General features: G+C 41.5%; 1 protein-coding gene across 1 annotated transcript; it reads left to right on the plus strand.

Annotated features, from left to right (window-relative positions):
* Positions 1–248: 248 nt before the first annotated feature.
* LOC104322682 (protein mono-ADP-ribosyltransferase PARP14) lies at positions 249–22689 on the plus strand. Its single transcript, XM_069780904.1, has 17 exons — positions 249–475; positions 1656–1795; positions 1887–1920; positions 4775–5035; positions 5639–5875; positions 6913–9212; positions 10807–11043; positions 11305–11526; positions 11984–12047; positions 13006–13155; positions 13854–13916; positions 15277–15444; positions 16723–16929; positions 17018–17626; positions 18182–18327; positions 19656–19830; positions 21478–22689. The coding sequence occupies exons 1-17, from the start codon at positions 283–285 to the stop codon at positions 21765–21767; spliced, it is 5496 nt and encodes a 1831-aa protein (XP_069637005.1). The 5' UTR covers positions 249–282; the 3' UTR covers positions 21768–22689.
* Positions 22690–23289: the final 600 nt, after the last annotated feature.

Consider the following 23289-nt stretch of genomic DNA (forward strand, 5'->3'; position numbering starts at 1 on the left):
ACATTTTATACCGTGCAGGGAGCGCCTGAGGCGGCTCTGGGTGCCACAGGACGTTTTGGCGGGGAGAGGAGCGCGAGAGCGGAGGTGCGAAGCTGTGGCCGGCGGGGCCGGGCAGCCGGCCGCCTGGGGGCGGGTGAGGAAAAGCCGGCCCGGGGCGGGTGTGTCGCGATATGCGGCGGGGGCGGGAGCCCCGTCGCGGCGCACCGCCCGCCTCTCGCCCTCCTCGGCGGCCTCCCCGGCAGGGAAACGAAACCGAAAGGCGGCGGGGACGTAGAGGCAGCCATGGCGGGGCCGCGGCCGGGCGGCTTCCCGCTGCTGGTGCGCGGCGACTGGGGCGCCGCCGAGCCGCCGCCCGCCCTGAAGAAGAAGCTGCTCTGCTACTTCCAGAGCCAGAAGCGCTCGGGCGGCGGCGAGTGCGAGCTGCGGACCGCCACCGGCACCGGGCACCTCCTCGTCTGCTTCGCCCACCCCGAGGGTGAGCGGCCGGGGACGGGGAGCGGGCTGAGGGGGGGCGGGCTGAGGGGGAGCGGGCTGAGGGGGAGAGGGCTGAGGGGGAGCGGGCTGAGGGGGTGCGGCGGGGTCGGGCCCGGCGGGTGGAGGGGGCGGCCGCGGCCGAGGGCTGCCCGCCGGCTGCCCGCCTGCCCCCCCGGGCGGAGGGGCGGGCAGCCGGTTAGTGTTATGGGCTCCCTACAGAAGTCAGCGCCTTCTGAGCTGTGACTGGCAAATCGAAACTTTCTGCGGGTTAGAGTGTATATACACTGACTTAATTACTGCGTACCATGCAGCATACGCTCTCTAGTATGGGACGTACAAATTATAGAGTATGTAATGTCACGCACATCCCGTAATACGCAATATAGAGTATATAATACGTATTGGCTTATAGGGATGCTTAAATTCGGCGCTTGGCACTTGCCCCTAGGTTGCATTTTGAATAACTCCAGGCTTTAAGTTAATAACTCTATCCTACCAGGTATATATACATGTATATTAATTGTGGTGCACACTTGTATTTTCTAGATTCCACTTGGAATGATAAAGCTTATGTTAATATAACTTAACATATATTGTAGTTACAAATATATATTAGGAATGTGATGTATATAATATGCATGTGTTTATATAAACTTGCAGCAAGGTGGAAAGCATTTAGCTGCAGTTGCAGTAAATGTATACATATACATGCGTGTACATGTATGTGCATAAACACAGATATATATACTCTTTTTTTTTTTTTTCTGCCTTATCATGCTTCCCAGTTGCTGACTCACCTAGCTGGTAAGTTCAGGAATTATAGCCCCAAGCCATTTAACACTGGCTGTAAGAGGGTCTGCAAGGTGTGGGGCTGGTACTGGGATCCTGGTGCTGCAGCCCCAGCGTGGGGTTGCCCACTGGACACCAGCCAGGAAATGTGTGGTGGAGCTGAGATTCGCTTCTCTGGTGCTCTTCTGCAGAAATCATATCCTCTGCTGTTCTTCTGTTTGTGTTCAGGAAGAGAGCCTCATGTGTGCTGTGTTAGTGTTAACGAGTTTAAAGCTCTTTCATTTTGTGGGACAGTATATGCGTCCTAATGTAATGGTGGAAAGGCGCTACGTAATTTAAAGTTGTCTTTCTATTTGGATTGTCACTGGGGGTTTTTTTTTGGTTTTATTTAGTGAAGCAACGAGTCCTTAAGAGACAGTCTCATAAGGTGTATTTGGGAGAAAAAGGAGAATTGAAGTTGATTGTCACAGAGCCTGAAACGGCACTAGCTGCTGAAGAGGAGGCATTTGAAGAAAAAATAGTTCCCACAAAGGTGAATAAAAATTGTAATCCTAACCAGAGCTTTGAGATAGTGGCGAGAGTGTCAAATCAGTCACTGATATTTTGCTTTCATTTTGTTATAGGCTCTGGATGCCACGAGCAACCTTCAAACAAAAGGTAAAATGTTGTCTATCACTCTGTGTGCTGATTCTTCGTAAAACGAAAATGTTGGTGCTTGTCTCCACACACAGCTCCAGTTCTGTGGGGAGTTGTGCTGAAAGTTTCTGAGTTTGGCAGCCTGACTCAGGTGATAGAGGGAAAGATGTCTGGCCAGGGACACTGTAGATTTGATCACCAAGGATGGAGTTCACCTTGCCAGACTTAGACCATGTGCCTAGTTTTAGCTTATAAAATAGCCTTTTCAATCAGAGGAGCATCTTCAAAGAGGGATTTAATTCCCTTATCCTGCATAACTGCTCTAAAATAAGATCTGCGTAGAAACACCTAGATTGAAGGTCTTAAGCCCAGGCCTGGTGTCTTTGCGCTCCCTACAGTTAGGAGAGTCTGTGGTGCAAGTGGTGCGTCTCCCCAGTACCTCAGTGACTTCAGTTAGGTCCTCGTTCAGTAATATTCTGCTAAGCTTTATGATTCAGAAAGCAATCTAGAAAACAGTACTGCACACCCAAACATACCCATATTCGTGAAGAGTAAATATTGAGCCCTAAGACAGACCAGTTAATCAGGAAGTTCTTCAGCAATTACCTTCCTATCTTTTCCTTTCTGTATGAAGTCTTTTTTGATGCTGTTTTGGGTGGTTTTTCTCCTTTCAAAATTAGGTACTCAAAGTTGTCATCTACTGTTTTTTAGTTATACTAGTGAGGACCCTGAAAATCTCCAGATGTTGCTCTTAATCGCTTTGTTGCTGTCCTGGTTTTGGCTGGGATAGAGTTAATTTTTTATCTAATAGCTGGTATAGTGTTATGTCTTAGATTCAGTATGAGAAGAATGTAGATAACACACTGATGTTTTCAGTTGTTGCTAAGTAGTGTTCAGACTAAGTCAAGGATTTTTCAGCTTCTCATGCCCAGACAGCAAGAAGGCTGGAGGGGCACAAGAAGTCGGGAGGGGACAAAGCCAGGGCAGCTGACCCAAACTGGCCAAAGGGCTATTCCAGACCATGTGGCATCATGCCCAGTATATAAACTGGGAGGAGTGGGGCTGGGAGGGATCACTGCTCAGGAACTAACTGGGCATCGGTCAGCAAGTGGTGAGCAATTGCACTGTGCATCACTTGTTTTGTATATTTCAATCCTTTTATTATTATTATTGCCATTTTATTATTATCATCATTATTATTTTCTTCCTTTCTGTTCTATTAAACTGTTCTTATGTCAAACCATGAGTCTTACCTTTTTCCTTCCAATTCTCTCCCCTGTCCTGCTGGGTCGGGGGGAAGTGAGTGAGTGGCTGTGTGGTGCTCAGTTGCTGGCTGGGATTAAACCACGACACTTGGGTCAGCCTAGCTTTCGGGTTTGGCTTTTTTGTACTTGCTTCATTGGACATAGTGGAGCAGATCATTACTGTTGGCAATCTAGAAATTAATAACTAGCGTCTGTAGAGCTATTGCTTCTGCAGTTATTTCTTTTATTTTCCTCTTGTTGGGCTTATGCTGGTACGCCTTCGAAAGCAGCTGTGTTCTGTAAATGTTATGGGTTTGATATCAGTTGTTGCACCTCAGGAGACCTTGGAAACCTGGTGAGCGGACAGAGCCAGCCTGTTTACGCTGCTGCCTTCTCCAGCCTTCCCACCCCACGTCTCTGTCTCTCTCCTTGGGGCTGCCCCCCATGGCCGCCTTGTTGGGTGCTACCCCAGGATTTAGGGATTTTGGGGTGTTCTTGAGCAAAACCAAGCAGCGACCTTACCCCCAGCCCCATGCCTCCGGTCAGGTGTATAACTGCTCCACCAAGCAACCCTCCCCTCAGTCATATGTGTCCTCTGCCACGGCCAGAGATGTTGGCCCTGGAGGCTTACGCTGAGGGCACCAGGTGAGCACCAGGGTTTCACTCGCTGCTCATCTCCCCACCATGGCGCAGAGATGTGCTGGTTTACCAGACTGAGAGGGGCTTATGCTCCTGCTTGTGTTTGTTGCGGAAGGAGTGGAGAGCTGCCTTTGTTTGCCAGTATGGCCATCTTGAGCACCCTGGGTTGCCCTTTGGCCTGTGCCAGTCCCCCGCCACCCTGCAGCGCTCTGTGACCGCCGTTTTCTGTGACATGTTGGACAGTTGTGTCACCGCATACCTGGGTGACACTTCTAGTTTACTCAGGCACGCGAAGGAGCACGTTGTTCCCCTTCAGAGGTTCTCTCCCACCTTCACCCTCATCTGTCTGCAAAGCTGGAGACCTGCCTTCCTCCGGCAGCTGCTGGACTTCTGGGGTGCTCGGTGGGCACCCCTGTTATATTTTCTATCCACAAAATTTCATTGCATCCCTCCCAGCCTTTTGTGCACATGGGTCCTTCGGTGTTGTCGTGCTGCCCTGATGGCAGGGCACAGTGGTCATCGGGAGGCTTTGCATCGAGTCATGCAGAGCTACTGGTGGCCTATGGTGCCTGCAGATGTCCCAAGCTATGCTCGGGCTTGTTATGCCCGCACCTGGGCCAAGAAACCGATGCAGAGGCTGCAGGGTCCCTCACAGCCACTACCAACGCCTGAGCAGATATACCCAATTATCTCAAGGGATTTTATTTTATTTTATTTTATTTATGTCTCTGACCTGGAGACATACCAGTGAACTTGGACTTGTTTACTCATGGCTGTTTTCGTGCCACCAAAAAAAGCTACCTGCAGCCCCGCAGAATATCGCATCTGGGCTGTTTTGGATCCCAAAATGTCCTGGGGTATTCTACAGTATTTGATTGGTTATATGATCTCTTTTCTTGGGAAAGAAAAGGAGAGAAAGGGTAAGCAAAATTTGTTTATTCCAGGAAATGTGTACCAATATGTCATGTGGCTTATTTCTCTTTCTGTTGAAGATGATGCAGAAGCCTTGCAGAAAGCAGAGAGTTTTGTTCCAAACAGTGAACTCCAGAAGGCAGCTGGCTCTGTGGAGAGCATCACAGAAAAGTCCGCAGAGACCTCACCTTCAGTGGTGTTTGAAAACATACAAGGTTGCAGTCCAAAATGCTTATGTATGCTGTTGGAGAACATCAGCGGCCTGGCAGTAGATGATGACTTCACTGTGGAAGTGATACCTGAAATAAATGCTGCTGTAGCTACCTTTATGAAAAGTATTGGTAAGACAGAATGAACACCATCATTGATTTCCATGTATATGTATAAGTAATAGCTTTCAGAGCTTGATTCTTCTCCCGTTGGAGATTCAGACAGTTTTAAAAAAGTACCTGGACTGTAGTCTCTCAAGAAAGATGTATGTCTCATATACAGCTGCCTGTGATGCAAATGTTACACTGAAAAAAGAAAATTTTGGCATCTTCATTAATTGAAATTGGACGAGAATGTTTCATTGTCTCTATCTTATTTTGGGTTAGATGGAGAAAAATTAGAAGCAGACTGAGAGTGGAGATGAGTTCTGCAAATCATTGAAGTATATAAAGTCTCCGTTTGAGGAGATGGTGGAACAGTGAGAAGTGCTTAGTTTGTACAAGAGGTGAATAAGAGGGGAACCAGAGACATAGCAGTAGTGAATAGCAGAGAGTAACATGGCTGTGTGAATTTCCCCTTTTTTGTTACAACACAGAGTTATTTGGCACCAAAGACAGTTTTGCTCCAAATACAGGGAGAAGTAGACTCAGCTCATTTCTTTGCCAGAAGTGATAGCTGGGTCTGATAACAATGTGCGAAAACATAGTCAGTTCATACTGCTTTTCTGTTTACAGATACTGAAGAATTTGTCAAAAAATGTTCACAAAACAAAAGAGTTAAAGAATTCAAAATAACGGCCAGGCTTCTTGAATTGACCCAGAGCATCAAGGCTGAAAACATACCAGCCACCGTTTCCACAGACTACATCACAGTTTACTTTGAGAATGCACGGAATGGAGGGGGGCCCGTGTCAGATGTCCAGCTCTTCCCTGAGGAGAACTCGGCCATCATTACTTTCTGTGATCACAAAGGTAACGCTGTCCTTTGCCTGACCAAAGTGCTCCCAGGCAGAGGATCTGAAAGAAAATTACCACAAATTTGGGCATTAGGAGAAGCCAGGCTTGCTGTCGCTAAAGGCAGCATACACTGCCCTGTTCCTGGGACATGCTCTGCATTTAGAAATACTGCTGCACGTGTAGGGTTTCAGAATCTCTCTGGTTTTTTATGTTACCAAAGGTTATTTTAATACCTGCTTTGTGCATGGATTGTTCCCACTGACATTTTTTACCCATTTACAGAGGTTTTTATGTGCAATACAACATTAATTGTACTTGCAGTTAAAGGAAACAGGATCTGTCAATGACTTCAGTTTTCACAGTTAGCTTTCAGAAACTAATTGAGATCAAATACCTTAATTATCAGGGAATAATAGAGCTAAAGAACAATCTTGTTACTATTCCTTGTGTTGAATCACTGTCTCGTTTTTGTGCCAGCACAACCTCTGGTAAATATCTCTGTATTAGGAGACTCTTGGCTTAGTAAATTCCTTTACTTTTAATTAGAGATATCTGCCAGGTGATTATTTTTCTTCTGACTCTCATAATTTGCTTAAGAATATTTTGTACATTAAGTTAGTATGTAATTTGGATCATTGTAATGTGGTTTTAAGTCCCTGCTAACATTATAATTCCTTTGTCCATTCCAACAGAAATGGCAAAAAAAAAAGTAAAAATGCACTGGCACAAAGAGTTTTATTTTAAGTTGAGAGTAAGGAGCATTTCATAGTAGTATGTTGATATGGCCCTGCTCTGCGGTGGGGTTTCCTTAGGAAATGAGAGCAAGGTGTAGCTGTACAGGTAAATACAGCAACAAGCATATTTACCAAACTAGTTGGAGCCAAGCCTCTTGTCCTCTACAGAGTGGTTTGGAAATGGGAAAGACATAAAAATAACTCTTTCAAATGGAAAAAAATAATAATCTTCATTCAATGTAATAGTTCTAAGAACAATTTGCTTGATTTGAAGTTAATGATATATGTGTGTTTGTATGTATGTGCGCTAACTTTTAGACCTAAACACAGTCTTGGAAAAGCAGCATTTAATGGAACAGACAGCGATTTCTGTGCATCCATATTACTGCTCCCTGGGAACAGCTCTCTACGGAGAAGAAAGACCGACTATCAAGATGCCAGACCCCGTTGGAGTGCCACTAGATCCATATGTCTGGCAGTTTTTACAAAGGCATGATAAACTGATCCAAGACATAAACCAGGAAATGGCAATTTGCCATTGTGAGCTAAGATGGCCCCAGACAGACTGTGCGCACCCAGAAATTATGTTGTGCCCATCGTCATCTCTTTCTGAGCAGAAAAAGCCAATGATTAAGTTGATCAAGACATGGAAGCAAGATGCTTCTACTGAGTTCTCACGTATCATGGCACGTTACATAGCTATAAAATGTAAAGTAAATTCAGCGGATTGGGAAGATGTGAAAAACAGATTGGTGAAAGATGTTGCTTTGATCATAACTGATATTTCTGAGGAGATGGTGGTGATTGCAGGCAACAGAGCAGCAGTGGACAGTGCGGAGAAGGAAGTGAGGGAATGCATGGAAAAAGCCATGAAGCAAAGTGAAAGGGAAAAACAAAGCATAGAGATTTCGGTGTCGGTGATCCCAGGGAAGTATGCCGTTCTGCACAATGCTGGGCTAGAAGAGAATATTCACAAAGAATATCCATGCTTAAAGATACTTTATGATGACACAAAAAAAACTGTTCAGTTATGTGGATTACCTGCGGAAGTATATAAAATCAAAGCTGACTTACTGGAAAAGGTATTGAATATGCCAAGTACATCAGTTACCATCGATCCCCATGTTTTCTACTATCTACAGCGTGTAGATAATAAAACAATGTCAGAGGCATTATTCACAAGGAAAAAAATCAATACTTTTTATGAGCTTGAGGATGATGCTGTGTTGCTATTTGGAGATGCTCCCAAAGATCTTTTAGAAGCAGAGAAGCAAATAAAGACAGACTTAGGATACGAGTGTATCAACGTGGAGGATGGTGAGGTCTTTAAAAAGGAGCAGTGGAGGACTCTTCTTGCCTCTTTGCATGAGAAATACAATTCTTCACAGGAAACTCTAGTCATTGATGAACCTGTTGGAAAAGAAAATAAAGTGATTGTTGCTGGCTTTTCTAAGACCGTAACAGAAGTTTATCAGAAACTTAATGATTTCATAGATAGAAACACACACATGGAAAAAGTAATCCCAGCTAAGTCAGCGGTGGTAGTGCAGTTTGTAGAGCAGGAAAAAAACAGTGTTTTTCTTGAATTGAAGAAGAAATGTGTGACAGTACGTTTTGACAGCAAGACACCATGTATTTCCCTGAGCGGACCAAGAGCAGAAGTGCCAAATGCAGTCACCACGTTTGAAAAAATTCTCTCATCCCTTTACTCAAAAAATGTGCTAATTGATAAACCAGGAGCCAAAGAGTTCTTCACTGAGAGGAAAAATTCATATGTTTTTGAGGCAAAGGAGAAATTTAGCTGTTTGATTAGGCTGCAGGAAGAAGAAGAACAACAACAGCAGAAGGGTGAAAAAGTTGGTGATAAAGAGAAAAGAAAGCTCTACTACAAGAAAATGCTGCCAGATGGAGTTGTAGTAGCAGTGTATAAAGGTAACTTGTGTAATTACCCTGTTGATGTTGTGGTAAATGCATCTAATGAAGACTTAAAACACATCGGTGGCCTTGCTGAGGCACTGCTAAAAGCGGCTGGTCCAGAGCTGCAACAGGAGTGCAGCGAGCTGGTGAGTAAGAACGGGAGTTTGCAGCCTGGCTGCGCAGTTATCACGGGCGCTGGGAAACTCCCCTGCAAGAACGTCATTCATGCTGTTGGGCCCAGGTGGAGGAAGGATGAAGCAGAAAAGTGCGCGTACTTGTTAAGAAGGACAGTGAAGAAAAGTCTGCAACTAGCCGAAACGTACAATCATCGTTCCATAGCTCTGCCTGCTATAAGCGGAGGGACTTTTGGCTTCCCGCTGCAGACATGTGCAGATTCAATCGTATCCTCCATCAAGGAGACCTTGGAAGAATCCATGGGGGACAGCAGCTTGAAGGAGGTTCATCTCGTGGATGAAGTGGAAGAAACAGTTCAGCTTCTGAGTGAGGCAGTAAAAAAAGTGTTTACAGCTAGATCATCCTCCCCAATACTGCTGCCGCGCTCGGAAAACCATAAGCTGAGAGAAAGCCAGAAGGAGAAGAGAAAAGAGGGTCTGCAGATGGCTAGAGATGATCTGCACATGGTTACAACAAATGAAGGACTTCGCATCCGAGTGGAGGAGAAAAACGTTCAGGAAGCCACGGTAGGTCTTTAATTTTCCGCTTCCTCTCTAACTTGATGTGAAGATCTTCTTTAAACAGAAAAGGAAGGACAGTAGGTTATATTGTTTTACAAGGCAATTGCTATGTAAGGGAACAACAGCTATGTGCTAGCTAAACAAGGATGCAAGCTTGGAAAACTGATGGATTTCAGGTTGGGGTCTGTCATTCTGCAGCTGTTCCTAGTGGCAGCTGTGAATTTTGGGATATTTCATTCCCAGCTAGGTTTTATTTGTTCTCCAGATCTAAGGTCAACATGTAAGACAGTTTGCTTTTTTCTAAAAAAGAAATACTAAAATACTTTCTAAAAGTATTTATAAGATCTGTAGCTATCTAGGTTGGATATTATGGGAAATCAGCACGTGTCTGGGCTGCTGTTGTGATTCATGCTAACAGGGAGGACATAGCTTATTTTTTTAGTTCCCTTCTCTTTGGATGGGTTTATAGACAGTCTGTGAAGAAGTTACTGGGCTCTAGAAAAGTGACCCCATAGAAGAGTGCATGCTTAGATTGTTTTGCTGAAGTCTAGTCCTGATTCTACTTCCCTGCCCCCCCATTTTCTTTTTTCATTCTTTTTGCTAACAAAGAGTTTAACTACTACTTATCTAGACCATCAAGAGTCAACTTACACCTCTGACACAGTTTCTTTCCCTTATGTTTTTTTCTTCAGTGATGCAAACTGCATCTTGATAAATCTCCCTTTTCAATAGCCCCTGACTGTTATACTTTGGGAACTTAGAATCTCCCTAAATTATTATTATTGTTCTGTTGTTTCAATATTATTGCTTCAGTTGTCATTTTGGTGCCTGTAAAAGGCTCTTCCGATAAAAGAGCAATACTAAATGTAAAAAAACCTCAGTATGACACACATTTAAAATACTTTGTAATTAAAACATCTCCAGAGGAAAAAAAACAAAGCAACCACCAGACTTGAGGGCTTTGCCTGTTTTACTTCATGAGAGCACAGCAATCTCCCTTCATCTCATTTTGGTGCATGAGGTGCTGCTTTTCTGATAAGGTGTAGACAATCCCACTTCAGTGAAAAGGAGGAAAGGGACATTGAACTTTCTACATTATGTGTACCTTATACAATACATATATTTTGCATCCTGTGATCATGCTAGGGAAGAACGAGCAATACTGCAGCAGTTCTTTACAAGGAAATGTAGGAAAGGCTGTATCTGGGGAGAGGGGATGAGGCAGACAGCAGAGGTTGGGTTTATTTCACCTGCCCAGACATTGGCATCTGCTCGGGATGAGGTGAGTCACAGCCTTACCTCCACCGAGGGCTTGACAGCTCTGCCTGGATGGATGGGTGGATGGATGGGTGAATGACTGACCTGCTCGCACGCAGATACCTGTGGTGTTGGTACTCACAGTGGGTCTGATGCTGCCCACCGTAGGTTTCCTACATGTCTGGGAATACTGAGTATGCAGAAGCTGTGCTGAAAACCAGGTTATTTCTCCATTGGCATCTTGGTTTTCGTGCTGTGCTTTGCTTTGGTACTGCTATTAGTCTCGATGCATATTTTTACTTGAAGTCTGGCTACAGGTATTTTTGTTGGAATTTTGTTGCAGACGGATGTTGTTGTCAACAGTGTTGGCACAGATCTGAAGTTTGGCGTGGGGCCTCTTTGCAAAGCCTTGCTGGAAAAGGCTGGACCAGAGCTCCAAGTAGAGTTTGACAATGAAAAGCAAAGACAGGTTACTGGTCAAGGCAGTGTGCTCTGCACCAGTGGATGTTCTCTGGCCTGCAAGTCCGTGCTTCATGCCATACTTCCCGTGTGGGATGGAGGAAAAGGAGAGACCCTGAAGGTACATTTTAATTATTTAAAAAAAAAAAAAATTTTTGAAAACAGATTTATTTGGGATCCTATCCTGAAGTTTCAGAATGTAAAATAGTTAGTTTAGGTGACTCTACTCTGTTTACTTCTGTTGGAGTCACCTTAAAGATGCCTTCATGCACTGAGAGCTTTTTCTCATACCAGCATAGTCTCTATGGAACTAATAATAAATGATGACTTTTTTTTTAAAAAAAAAAAAAAAAAAAAAAAGAATCTTTGCTGTGTTTTACAGACCCTGGAAGACATAATCAATTTCTGCTTGAAGAAAACTGAAGAATTTGGACTGAAATCGATCACTTTCCCAGCTATTGGAACTGGAGGATTTGGATTTCCTAAAACTGTTGTTTCTAAATTAATGTTTGATGTGGTATTCAAGTTCAGTAGTAGTCACGCTCGGAAGACTCTCCAGGAAGTTCATTTTCTTTTGAATCCAAAAGATACGGATAACATTCAGGTAGTTCTCAGGACAAAGCCATCTATGTTACATACTGTTCTAGTTACACCTGAACAATATATTTTAGTTATATTGCTTTCTTAAGGGAATAATTTAGCACTTTTTTATTGCTGTGGGCTGGTGACAGTGGGATGTCTCTCTTGCATCTCATTCAGTGTCTCTGAAATATAAACTCAGCAAGCACAAGCTGCAGACAAAATTGGCCTCCCTCCTGGCACTCTAAACACCTGTAGATGCTCACTCATCTTTTGACAGAGGAGTTCTGGCAAGGCAAAGACAGTATCTATTACCACACTGTCCACACTGACTCTTCCACTGTTATTAATGATACCTAAACACAACTGTAAAATGCATCAGATGGCTCAGCAAGAGCTACATGACTGTTAATGTTAATTATAGAAATATTCAGTATATAAACTGTGAAATACTGTCTTTGGTACCTTTTTTCTCTTCTTAGGCTTTTACCATTGAACTAGAACATAGGGTAGCTGGAAGTTGCAATGCTGCAGCACCACGGTCAAGTAAGTTGTATAGGGGCAGGAGGTGGGACACGGGAGAATGTAAATACTGTAAAGTGGTTTTATACATATCAGGAAACAGATGGAATGTCATCAAGATACAGAGCATTTTTTGCCTCCTGATGGACTGGCATTCTTAAACTCCACTTGTAAAAATCTTAAAGAGCAATTTCTTTTGTTGAGGGCATGCTCATCTCCTAGTGAGGCCAGTCTTAACACATGGAAGAGGATACCCTGGTAGGAAAACTGTTCATTTGTCCTACTCAAAGGGTATAAGAACTTGCTATCACTTTGCCAAACAAGCCATAAATAACATGTATTTCTGTACCTTTAATCTTTAATATAGAGTTATACTGAATGGATAATTCCTTTCCATTTATTAATTGACAGTAGTGTGATACAATAGCAAAAACGTACGAGTGAACTGCATCAACAGCAGAGGCTTATAAGAATATATAGCTCTTTCTTCTCAGTTGCTGTGAGTATCAGAGAGGAAGTTAAGAGTGTGCAGATAAAATATGAATTCGGTAAGTTTCAACTAGAAGTAAGGAACAGTTTTATATCTGTGAGGGTAAAGATGAAATTACTTACAAATGTGGTGTGATGGGATCTCCATTACTGGCAGTTCTTAAGCTGGATACTCCATTTCTTGTAAGAGTTGATTCAGAAAACTCCATTACAGAGCTGGTCAGATCAGATAACCCCAAGAGTCCTTTCTGAATTTATATTGTGGGAATCTACAGAAATAGAAGTGGTTTCACTTTCACAGTATTTAATCAGGAAGAATACTGCGCTTTCCTGATTTCAGAAATGGAGTAGAGAGAAAGGCAGAGACTCTCTAGGTCCATTAAACTGATCTAGAGCATATTCCTTAAAAGGATAAGTTGAAGTTCCTATCAGCGTAAGAGAATAATATCCCAAACTAGAGAAGTGTTTTAAGGTATTTTTCTTTCCCTTGCAGGTTTCATTAAGCCTGTTTCAACTGAAGTATTGGGAGTTCATGAGATGCGGATTGGTTCCATTACACTTCAAGTAATTAGTGGAGATATTACCAAGGAAGATACAGAGGTTATTGTAAACATATCAAATCCAACATTTGATGCCAGATCAGGTATTGTATTGAATATGTATTTCTTTAGTGATAAGTTTGGGCTTGTTTTAGAAGGAGGTAGGGGAAAGAATTGTCCATATGTGAAACTTTTATGAAGTATTTTTCAGATGAGAGAGAGTTGTGATTAGTCAGGAAACGGATCTTAAACAGTTTTTTTACAGATCCGAATATTCCATTTACTTTCCAAACTACCCAAAGACAAGGCATCTGACCAGATTTTTTCTTATTTAAAACTAAAAATGCTTAAATAAAAGGGAATTTTTAGATCAAAAACTTTGAAAAACTGTTCTTGTCCTAGTATGTTTCACTGCAAGCCAAAGCCCTGGTTAAGTAAATTGATCTGTAAGAAGCAGAGGATTCTTTGGTGACATTGTGAATTGCAAGCATGAAAGATATCAGATGATATATTTAAAAGCAATTGGAGGGTTTGGTGAGGGGCATACTACTGGCTGGTGAAATGATAAAATAGGAAGTTATTCTTAATGATTTCTAATCAATAATGAAGGCAGTGTTCTCTTTGCAGCCAGTGCCGTGTGTCATGGAGGGCACTTAGGGGAACTGGCAAGATTTTGCACTTTGTGGGATCTTGCCATATAAGAATTCAGGGTATTTGTAGAGTACAGAAGTTGGGTAGAGTTTTGAGTAGAAACAGCTAAGTTGACTTAATGAATGCATATGCTTTTCTTGTGTAATTTAAGGGGTCTTCAAAGCAATTATGGATGCTGCTGGTTCCCAGGTAGAAGCAGAATGTGCTCAATATGGTATGTTAAAGCATACTATTTTGTTGGATTAATTTTTTTTGTTCTCTCTGAAAACTTAAAGTTGTTTTATAATTCTCTACTCTGATGGTATAATTATTTTATCAGAAAAAGTAGCTTTCACTTTTAGGAATTTTGAAAAGTCCTATTGTTGTTGACACCTACTTTGAGAATTTTTCTTTTCACAACTGAGCAGAAAGTGGATACAGTTTTCTGATGCTAATAAGTGCTGGGAAATTAATGTAATTTAAGTTCTTTACCCCTGAAATTACTCAAGTGTGTTCCTGACTTAAGAACAGAAACAGCCCCATTGACTTCAGCATAATTTTTAAGCTCATCTTTTGTCAGCTACAAGAGAGCTGAGGTTTTGAAACTGAACAAAGTGGTGCAAGACTGTCTTTTGGTGTAAGCATGTGCAGGACTGGCTTTTAAAAGCTAATAGCAAATCTGGGCTTATATTCACAAATACATAATTATTTTTTATTGAAATAATGTAACTCTGCTTATCACCTTGATCATGAGTTCTTCTGTAGTCTGCATTCTTCCAGACAGTAGAACAGTAAAATCCCAACTCCCTGTGGCTGGCCTCTACGAGCACAGAAAGGAACATGTTCTGGTTGCATAAACAAAAAGTTCCTGCTCTGAGTCCAGAAGTTAACTTTCAAGATGGAGTTTCCCAGATATTTTTCCTAGCCTTTGGCTCTGCAGGCTCTCCCCATTTATCAGCCTGATCTCAGCGCATTCAGAGCATCTTACAATCAGTTGTTACCTTTGTGACCAGTGAAGTGGTATGTAACTCTGTTCATCAGTCCATTCATCCTCACAATATGACTCCCATTTTGAGGTGTTTGTAATCAAACATGAGTGCTCTGAAAAAACACAAACATCTTTTTAAAGACTCCATACCACAGTTCTTAGATCAGTTGGTCATTATCCTAATGATACTATTTTAACCATTCAGCTCTTCTGCAGAATAAGAGTTTGAGCTTTCAAGGAATAAGTGGCATAAGAAAGGATTTCTCATATAATTGAATTGTGAACATTCTGTTGGCATGCTTTTAAATAAAAATGAGCTGTATTTAAATTCAACATAAATTCTTAAGTTGTGCTTAATAGGGAACTACTTTGTAACAGAGATCTTGGGAAATTAGAAAACACACAATTACTTGAATTACTTTCTTAAAGAAGTTCTGCAATCAGAATATTTACAGAGAAAACCAGAATCAACTAAACCCAGCATAATATAGCTCACAGTGGATTTCTTTCCACTTCTCTTCTAGCATCAGTATAACTAGCTGTCTTATCAGAAGAGATAATGCACTTTGAAAATGTTATGTCTCCATATTTATCTTCTGTCTTCCAGCTGGGCAGTATCAAAATGGCTTTATTACTACACAAGGTGGAAAACTGTTGTGCAGCAAAATCATCCACTTGATTCATAATAACAACGTGAAGAGTCAGGTTTCCAAAGTGCTTAATGAGTGTGAGCTAAGGATGTACAAATCTGTTGCCTTCCCAGCAATTGGAACAGGTTTGTGTTTTCTTGAGAAAGCGGTGAGGGCTGTGATGGGGGTAGTCCAGAAACTGGAACAAAGTTAATACCTCTGATATGGGTAGCAGGAGACTTGTACAAGAAACTCTGTAAACTGTGTTTTGTGAAAGTTCGTTGTAGTCAGTTCAAACACCATTTGCACACTTCAAAAATGCTGCTTTTTTTAAAGTATAAATATTACAGTCAATATTGATTGAGCAAGAACACCTAAAGAAAAGGTATTGCTCCATAAAAGACATTCTGCCCCCAGATTGTGTATCTCAGCTAGCCACCCTGCACCTTTCTTCAAACTTCCCATAGACTTTGCTTTGGGATTTCAACCACACAGAAGGGCTGGGGTTGGGGTTTGTAGGCGAAGAAAGCTGGAGTTGTCCTGAGACCAAAACGTTGCCTGGCTGACTATGGAAATTGTGGGCTGGGTACAGAATACCTGCAGTTTACACTTTTTATAGGTCTTGTTTCAGTCTACCTGCTCCAGTGGAGGGCTAGAGGCAGGCTAGCTTATTTGGCTTAAGCTTCTGGTTAGCTTGGAGAGCGGGGCTTGAAGAAAGCAGGGTATGCTTCTCACACCAAGGCTCCCCTTGACTGGAAAAAGAAGTCGTGAGCTGGTCCTTGCTCAGCATGCCAGGTTAGGGTAGGAGCTGGTTGTGTGGGTCAGTGTTTGGACTCCACAGCGATAGTTATGGCAGGTCCCCTGGACTGCCAACATCATCTGCGTGCTGGTGTCACGATGGCTGTCCAAGGGAAGCCGTGGCTGAAATTGGCAGGGCTCCCACCAACGTTTCAGGATAAGCTTTAGGTTGCACTTCAAGCTTGTTGTAGGGGAATGAGAACAGTTGTTTTGAGCTTGGTGTTCCTGTTCATATGTTGAAATACGCTGCAGGCTTGTCTCCAAATCCTCTGCTGATTTTGATTTGGTTTTACTTTGGTACTTGCTATAAACATGGGGATAGATTTAGTGATGTGTGGATTTAAAAATATCGGCGAGATGCTAAGGCTGAAGTGCTTGTTGGAGCCTCCAGGTAAACGGAGGGTGAACTGCAGAAGGGCTTCCTGGGTCTGTGTAGGGTGTCAGCTCCTGGAGCTCACAGGCTTAGGTGTAAAGCTGAGGTTAAGCCTGGGACTTTGGCCAGAAAGCGTAATGGGGGAGGAGAGAGGGACACCAGTCTGTATGAGCTGGGGACGTAGTCTCTGTTTTCTGGATGCTGCCTTGATTTAAGTACTGTTCACTGATACATGCCTTTTATTTTTGTTTAGGTCAAGCAGGACAGAGTCCAGCAAAGGTAGCTGATGACATGTTGGATGCTATAGTGGAATTTGCAAGCAAAAGATCAGTACAGCATTTGAAAAAAATTAAAATCGTCATCTTCCAAATAAAGATGCTTAGCGACTTTTATGTAAGCATGAAGAAAAGAGAAGATTTAGATTCATCCACAAGAGATTCGTGGGTGTCTCTGCTTAAATGTAAGTAGGTGGGTTTTCTATGTGCATGGGCACATAAAACTAAAGATCTTTTATTTCAAACTAATAATCAACATATATTTCTTTGCAGCATTTTTTTGGGGAAAAAAACAACCCACTGAGAAGAAAAAGCCCATGGTTTTGGAGAAGAAAGTTGATATAGCCATATTTCAAATTTGTGGAGAAAGCAAAAAAAATGTGGATGCTACTGAGTCCTGGATAAAGAACTTAATTTTAAAGGAACAGTTTGAAATCAGTATTTCAGATGAGCTAATTGAAAATTTTGATGAGAGGCAAATTGACACTTTGGCAGATCTCCAGAAAAGAAAGCATGTTACCATTCAGCTTGAAAATAAACTTTCCCCACCTTGCATTAAAATTTCTGGTATTAGTAGGGATGTCTGTTTTGTTTCTGTGGAGGTTCAAAAAATGATCCAAAAAATTAAGGATACTGAAGAAGAACAATCCAAGGCAGAACTTGTTTATAACCTGGTAGAATGGAGGTATCCAGGAAGCAATGACAGCTTTGTTGCTTTTGATAAACTGACAAATATGCAGCTGGAGGATGCCAAAATAGCTAAAAAACCACATCTTACTGTCAAAATTAACAAGAACAACTACAAGGTGGATCTGAATACTCTGCAGGCTAATGATGACCAAGGAAAAACTATATACATTCAACGTGTGCCAAAGAATGAAGGTAAATTACAGCTTTGCTAATAAAAGTCTTTAATAGTGATAATTGAATGATAATTCTGATAAATTCAAACTCAGGTATTCAAAAGAAGTAAGCTATTTCATAGCTTTTTTTCCTTTGTTTTCCTTTTTCTTCTTTTTTCCCCTCTGGGCATGCCATAGGCAGCAGTTTTAGTTTCATAATTCGTGGCAGGTATGACTGAAATCAGAACATCTGTTTTAAATATAAATATTATCTCTACGTATGTGACTAGTGAGCATAGACTTCATGCTTAACTTTGACAAAGGAAGTGGTGTATGAAGAATGCATAAAATTCTTCTGTGGTTTTCAAACTTGTTTTAGTTAGATATTAGTATAGGGATAATTAGACTAGAGAAAATGTAAAGTCTTAACAGTGCATTACAGAGCCAGTGATGTATTGAAGAGAGAGAGTATTCTTCGAATAAAGTATTGCATAAGGTGCTGTCCTCTCAGCTCTCTATATGCAGTTGGTTTGTAAGACATGCCTACAAAACTGAGCTAGATATCTGTGATACTAATGCAATCTCTGTTTTGCAGATAAGCAGTCAATAGAGCTCCCTAGGCAGTGGGAAGACATGCAAAAGGAACGGGTCAAACTGGTGAATCTCAAGCCATCACATCAGGAATACCTGGAAGTTCAGAAGAAGTTCAAGAAAACCTGTCCTAGCTTTGTCATAGAGAAGGTGAAATCCTATAAGGGGAAAAAATTATTTTGGGGGGCTGAAAACATTAATATACTTCCTAAATGTTTGTTTGTAAGGTGTCTGCAACCTAATACACCTTTCATATATCGGTCGCCCCAGCGCTGTACAGGGTGGATATAAATCAAATCAAATTTCCTAAGAGTTGCCCTTCCATTTCTGCCTTCTGATAATGCAAAAGCAGTTACCATCAGTCTTCAGGCTGACTCTGTGTTCAACTAATGTGGTACTCACTAGTTAATGTGGTATTTCCCATTGGGAAATTCTATATTGAATGGAAGCATGAGCAAACGCATTCAGAATACAAAGGAAAATACTAAGTCCTTGCAGACTGGCCATAAAGCTTTTTACTATTTTACCACTTCTTCCCTGTCAGTCCCAGAGCCTTTCAGGCTAGACTGTTGGGTTTAACCGAAGTGTTATGATTTGCTCCTGCTTGTTAAAAAGTCTGCAACAGAGTGAAAGTGCGCAGAGATTTAATTGCCAGGGAGAAGATGGAATTATTCAGAATCAGGAGGCATGATAAATAGGAGAAAATATGATGAAATTAAGAGTGAGAATACGTGTTTGAAAAATTTTCTTCCATCATGAGATTCAATGAGCATGGTCACTAAGACACAAATAGAACAAAATATTAGTATACAATAGAAAAAATCAGGTAATGACTTGAAGTCTTTTTCTATTGAAAATGGAAAGCTGTTACAGCAATGCCTTTAAGATTATACTTTGACGCATTTACACTGTTTCCCCCTGAGCTATAATCACATTGTTGGCACAGGGAGCCAGCAAGATCTATCCTCCCACCGATTTATTTTTATATAGGAGCTTCTTATGGGTTGCTAAGCTACGCAGTAAAGTAAGAAATCTTGACTTCCAAGTTGAGATCTAGAAGAGAAACTTAAGTTCAAAGTAATGCTATTGCTACAGTCTACCCTTTAGTGAGAAAATCATCAGTAAAAATTATTAGGATGTGCAGAAGGCATCTTACATCATTGCCTCTAGCAGTGGTACAACAGCCTATTTCTAAAAATGACAAGGCATAGCTACCACAATTGCCTGTGTACCTGGTATACTACACAAGACAAATGTATGCCAAAAATAACCAAGCTTGAAAACCTCTTGTAAGCTACTTTGGTTTCTGATTTTTCAGGAGGCTCACATATTCAGTTCCCCAAACCAAACCACACATTAACAGGGCATAGTGAAAATTACTGTCATTCTTTCTGTTTGGTTTGATTTTAATGCTTTCCTGCCATGATAAATATTGGTCCCTACCAGTATAAATATAGTTGTATTTTGTAACTTTGCAGATTGAAAGAATACAAAATCCCTTCCTCTGGCAGACATACCAGATAAAAAAAATATCTCTCTGTACAAAGAACAAAAATCAAAATAATGAGAAGCTGCTTTTTCATGGCACAGCTGCATCCTCATTGAGCACAATCAACTACAATGGATTCAATCGCGGGTTTGCTGGAAAGAATGGTGAGTCATTTTCCAAAGCAGTTAATTTCCTAGACATGTATGAGGTGCTAGGGAATGTCAATATTATAGTACTGTCAGTACAACGTGAAGGCTGAATGAAGTTAGAGAACAAAATAATAAACAACTCCAGAGCACAATCTGTGGAATTTGGACAGAGGAATTAACCTATTCTGTTAATCCTTTGTTGATGAATGCCACCATCTAGAGGGTATCAGAAAAAGCTCACCTACTCTGAAAGCAAGCCTGGGCAGCTTTTTAGAAATGTTTTGTATGATCTGCCTACAGAAAGGAACAAGGACCGCTGTTCAGCATCCTCAGTTGAGATGCTAACCACTAGCTGCTGGTATCTCCTCTCTTCTTAGATAAAGGCAGGTAGCAAAGTAGAAGTGCAGATACTTCTCCTGTTTCCTCCAAAGATAAGGACAGCACAAGCAAGCAGAAGATCGTGCTCCCCTACCATTTTTATGCACATGAAATCAGTTGAAATGAATGAATGAATTCTTCCCCTTTAATGGTTGTTAGGAACAACTGTTAAATATTTAGCAGAAAGACTTTCTGCATTGGTTCAGAGATTGCTTTGTCCAGTTCCTCTAGTACAGTCATGTTATGCTTGTTATTTGGTAGCATTCAAAGTTGAAGGACAGGATCCAAAGAATTGGAACTTGGGCTGCATTGAGGTGTCAGTCACTCTCAAAGGTCCTGCAAACTTACTTCAAAAGTCCTTACTTTCTGTTCTTAATGTTTTCTTCCTTAAGACACAATTGTACATGCCTAGGACTGACTTGATCTTGAGAGACCCAGAGAGCTTAACGCAGCTCTAGTTGACACTTCATTGTGGTCTGGATCCAAAAAGCAGACATTTCTCTGTCTGGATCCTCTAGAGGTACTTATGCTGATATTTTCTTGAGAAAATGAAGCCCAACATACACAAAATATATCAGGCTGTGCACAGATAGACATGACAGCCACCATTTCTTTTTAAAACATGACCAGAGGAGATGTAGTTAAGCATTCCTGCTCTTTGGTAGTGCCAGGACGTTGGATTTGCTTGGGAAGCAAGAGCCCTAGATCCCCATGTCCTCTCTCTGCCTGTGAGTATTGACATCCACCTCTCCCTCTCAGCCACGAGTTACGATAGGAGAGGCGTGCTTCCCTTTTGTCGGGCTGGATAGCCAGTCAAAAATATCCAAAGATCAGAGCAGACAGATAGGAAGGACCCATCTGGCTTGAACAGCTTTCTGCCAATGTCAGAAAAAAGAAATCTGTCTCAAAGAAACATGATTTCTCTAACTTGCTGTGAAGTGCAACTAGAAAACTGTAATTATAATTGTATAGCCATTTTAAGTTTAAAAGGCTCTAAAGATTTGCAATTTGATGGATGGCAGGCTAAACAACAAGGGTAAACAGAGAGAGGAACCCTTTTCCCACTAGGAAAGGGCAGTCAAAACCTGGATGTTGATACCTATCTGACATCTAAGTGGATTCATACTTGATTCTGATACAAAGGATTGTTACTAGAATTTGCTGCTTAAACTCTAACCAAATTTATGACTTCAGCAGAGTAGAAAATAAAAGGGGGTGAGCTTTAGAGATTCTTATGGGAATATGAACACTAACTATATTTGAAAACGTTGTCTTTCCAAACAGCTGCAACCATTGGAAATGGAACCTACTTTGCTGTTGATGCAAATTATTCTGCTCAGGATACTTATTCCAGACCAGATATGAATGGCAGAAGATACATGTACTTGGCTCGGGTCCTCACTGGGCAGTACTGTGCTGGGAGCAAAGGACTAATCACTCCACCACCAAAAAACCCAGCAGATCCCACTGACCTGTATGACAGTGTGGTTGATAATGTGAATAATCCAACAATGTTTGTCATATTTAATGACATTCAGGCATATCCTGAATACCTTATTACTTTCAGAAAATAGAATATTCTTAATAGTCTGGAAAATTTTAGTGCCTTTTACATGTAGGAATCAACAGCGCCATTCTTGATTCTTGCTTCCATCTAGGTTTCTTTAAGTGTTTTTCTATCCATGGGTTTACATGTCTTCAAATTGTCAACACAATGAGGCCAGGATAAGCAAATATTTTTGAACATGCTATTTCAATACTCACATTTCAAATTCAGTTATGCAAAGGTGTAGGCAAGAACTGTGACAACAGTCCTGACCCCTTCCTATGCAAGGCACAGGGGACTGGTAGGAGGGGGAGCTGCTCTGCCTCACCTGCAGCCTGAAGTAAGAGGTGTAGGGTAGCTCAGTGCACCTATGCACCTTCCCATTTCCAGTATTCGCCACAAACCACTGAGGTGCTGGCTGCCTGTGAGGATTTATTTAAAATACTCCATGTTGGGGGAATAACCTTGCTCACCAGCAGAGTTTTCAGTCATTCTTAGGCATCCACTCACCCTTGTTGGTGCTAAGAGTCCTGAAGAAAAAAATCCAATGCTGAACATAGACTTTGCATTACTTCTTTCACCCCCCTTATGCTGTCGTGGCATACTTTGTTAGTCCCTATGTATAAATTCCTGTATTTGTACCTGTTTCTTGGGGGCATTCTCTGTGGTTCCCTGCATTACGTACACCCAATTTCTACTTGCAAAGTCATTGCTGCTGCAATTTTCAAGATGGTAAAGAGGGACTTTTAAAACATAAACACTTCTGTAGAATTACCAATTTGGAGAAAGTTAGCTACTATGCTTAAACCATCTGAAAATTTTTGAAGTTCTGTAAAGCAAGTAAATAATGGCATTTGTACGTCTTTGCTAGTTGCATACTCAATTGTAGTGATAATCTTAAAACTGCCAAAGCTCATATAGAATGGTTTTAATAAAAGTGGGTTCAAACAGCTACATTGTATTACTGAGTCGAAGTGTTGCTTTACATTTGACTATCTTTATGTTACAGTGATGCTACAAATAGTGAGAAGCTTGAAAAGGCTTAGAAGACGAAATTGTTTTCTGCTATTGTCTGAGTGACAGATCTGTGCATACAGAATGAATGTGCATACAGGTGAAATTACTCTGCCTTAGTCCAAAGGAGACATGTGGTGCAAATAGCTGCCAGGATGTCTTAAAACCCTGCTGCAATGTTCTCAGTGCCTGCAAAGGGGAAAAGTGCTTACGGTAGCTGTAGGTGGCAGGTGGCAATACAAAAAATTTCTGCTTTTCACAGCAGATGCCCATGCAACACTTCAGATTAATGTCCTCCATGAATTCCCATTTGAAGTAAAACAGAGTTTAACCCACTCCTGCTTTACTAGATTTTGCTCCCTGTGAAAAGGTGAGGATGCTTTTCTCCCTTATATGCTTTTTTTGGGTGCTTTTCTGAGCTGCAAGATGAAGCACTACAACAACCCAGACAATTTTTATCCCCGGTGGTGGTGGCAGAAGTTTCTTTACTAGTTTCTGTACTAGAAACTTGGGGATACTGTGTTGTACAGCGTTTG

Source organism: Haliaeetus albicilla, chromosome 4, assembly GCF_947461875.1.
Source record: "Haliaeetus albicilla chromosome 4, bHalAlb1.1, whole genome shotgun sequence".
Taxonomy (NCBI): domain Eukaryota; kingdom Metazoa; phylum Chordata; class Aves; order Accipitriformes; family Accipitridae; genus Haliaeetus; species Haliaeetus albicilla.

Bases quoted from the DNA above. Each gene is read 5' to 3' on its own strand.
- LOC104322682 (XM_069780904.1), top strand. From the start codon at position 283: ATGGCGGGGCCGCGGCCGGGCGGCTTCCCGCTGCTGGTGCGCGGCGAC. The intron at 5,876-6,912 runs GTAACGCTGTCC...GCTAACTTTTAG, and splicing joins TACTTTCTGTGATCACAAAG to ACCTAAACACAGTCTTGGAA. The intron at 18,328-19,655 runs GTGAAATCCTAT...GTAACTTTGCAG, and splicing joins CTAGCTTTGTCATAGAGAAG to ATTGAAAGAATACAAAATCC.